At 34.6% G+C, this 2,538-nt stretch overlaps 1 protein-coding gene across 1 annotated transcript; it reads right to left on the bottom strand.

The window, feature by feature from the left end:
• Positions 1-936: 936 nt before the first annotated feature.
• Positions 937-2,189, bottom strand: LOC104091583 (fatty acid elongase 3-like). Its single transcript, XM_009596952.4, has one exon. It carries the CDS (start codon positions 2,142-2,144, stop codon positions 1,239-1,241), a length of 906 nt encoding a protein of 301 aa, XP_009595247.1. The 5' UTR covers positions 2,145-2,189; the 3' UTR covers positions 937-1,238.
• Between the last annotated feature and the right edge of the window lie 349 nt (positions 2,190-2,538).

The raw sequence follows: 2,538 nt of genomic DNA, 5'->3' as shown, positions 1-2,538 counted from the left end.
TGTTAATGCATGGAAGCTTCCTCTCTCAAATATATGGTCAAACTAGTTTTAATTCTTTCTTCCATGATATGTATACGTTGTCAAACTTGCTTCAATTCCATAGATTCTCCTTCATATATTCTTCATTGCCACGCCGCCTATGGCGAAGTGGAAGTCAACTGAATAGCATTGGTAGACGTACCAAACCCCTAAAGATGGATTCACATTGGTAAAGCATTGATCAACTTGTGATAATTAAGTTTATTAATTTCGTGTTTTAATTATTCGGCCGGACTGTAATAATATTCTCTCGAATCTATTAATTTTCGCTGTAAATGACTTGCCTTGAACTGGAAACAAAAAGGAGGTTTTATTAGTCGTGGTAATCTATAATGCCAAAGCTCTTTGCGGCTTTGCCCACTCCACAGAAGGAAACTTGAAAAAAATTAATTCTCCCAAATTTACATTTCATGGGCTAAACCCTTCAATCAATTTAAAATGTGTTTGGTACGACAGAAATTACTTTTATGATTTGGAATATATGGTTGATAAGTGGAAAATATTTTCTGAAAAATCATAGTACTGTAGTATCTTTAAAATTAGTAATACTATATAGTTTGCAAATAGAATTGTGTTTTGATGAAATTTTTGAATATTAAAGATTGATATTAATATTTAATTGTTTGTTAGAATAATTCATAATATGAAACTAAAAGTTAAAGAGAGTATTTGCGAGGAATTTGACTCAATTCTGTACATGAGTGTTGAAAGCCATTTTGCTCTTTTTGATGAAAAATAATTTCATTAATATTTCCTCGATAACCAAACATCAACGAATAATTTCGCCATGCAAAATATTTTTTGAAAAATGAAAATTTGGTTCAAAAATAAAATATGAAGAGAAGACGAGAAAGAAATGGATAAATCACAATCTTTTAGTTACCCAGCTAGAGCATAAAAGAGGATACAGAAGTATTAAATTAAACAAAAGAATTTACATAACAAATATCAAAAGAAGCACATTGAAGTGAGCTGCATTCATGTCCGTACATTTTCTTCTTCCTCGTCACAGCCAGAGGCGGACAAAGAGCTCACCGAATATAGTTAACTTTGACAAAAATTCTGAATATATGTGTATTTATGTGAAAAATAGTCATATATTTTATTTGGAATCCTTAAGATTAAAAAGTTATATAAGAGTACCGGTTGAACCGTCCGCTCGTGTGCCCCGCCACCTTCAAATCTTGGGTCCGCCACCGCTACTTATTGCTTGTTTGTGAAGTTACGAAATCTCCAACTTCAGAAATAGACGAAGCAGCAACATGAAAGTAATTTTCTCTAATCAAATAATACGTCTTTACATATGATCTCAAGAATATCAAAAGCACAAAGCTATTTAGTACAGAGTTAAAAAACCAAGCTCCCATTCCATTGCATCCGCCTTTATAAAAATGCAACAGAAGCACTCCAATATGACAAGCCAAATTACAGACCAAGAAAATTAAATGACAATTCATCACAAACGGAAAACGGGCCCTCCGAAACCCGATCTCAGTCCAAAAACGGTACCCGTAAACCAAAGTAAAAACCAAAGTCATTAGTAAAATTGCTATGACTTGAAATGATTGTGAAAATTCAAGCCAAAGAAATGACATGCAAATAAGAATAGAGTGGTTAAATAGTTGGAAAAAGGAGAGCGTACGACGTCGTAAGATGGTTAAAAACGTGCGAAAAATGTGAAGGAAGCGAGAGAGGTAAAAAACGTATGACCAGAAGAAAACGCGCCCTGAAGGGCGCGTACCTATAGGGAAACAAAGAAGCCATTGAAACGGGGTTTTAGAACGCTGCCATATCCACCGCGTGTCACGAATTTCCGCGGCGGCGGAGGAGAGGATTCCGAGGAAGATGGTGGCGGAGATGAGGGACATGGCGAGGCTGTGAAGGGCGGGGATGGGTCCTAGTGGAATGGGGCGGCGCCGCCCTATGAGGAGGAGAAGAAGGTGGAGCGTGGCGGAGGTGATTATATAAGTGGATATAGAGATTATGAGAAATGACCAAGTTGACCCCCACATTATTGGACTCCATTGAAATGCTACAATTGATTTTTGTTCCGATAACCAGTAGTTGATTCGTTTTATTGTTGCTGCTGCTAAACTAAGGTTCATTTTTGAACTGCAAATTTTGATTTAATAGGAGATGACAATCTTAGAAATTTTGGTTCATTATAACCTGTGGGCTAGCTCATTAATCTATTAAATAAGTTACTACTAAATGGATTAAAAGCGTGGAATTTTCAAACAGAATTTATCATTTAGACTATGGTTTATCTAGAAGTCTTTTCTATTTTGGCTGTTGAGGCGTTTGACTTTTACGTTCCTCGAAGAAAATAATTTTTGCAAGGTAAACTCTCTTGTTTTTTGAATTTAAGTTATATATACATATAAGTTACTCATTTATGTTAGTTATTAATTAGTACTTATTATAAAAATATTTTTTAATAATTTGATTGTGTAAATATTTTTTTAATTACAGGTGCCCAAAATTAATACTTTTTCCATC

Source organism: Nicotiana tomentosiformis, chromosome 4 (genome assembly GCF_000390325.3).
Source record: "Nicotiana tomentosiformis chromosome 4, ASM39032v3, whole genome shotgun sequence".
NCBI classification, from domain to species: domain Eukaryota; kingdom Viridiplantae; phylum Streptophyta; class Magnoliopsida; order Solanales; family Solanaceae; genus Nicotiana; species Nicotiana tomentosiformis.
The sequence above is the reverse complement of the archived record's forward strand: the minus strand, read 5'-3'. Positions and strand labels throughout refer to the sequence as shown.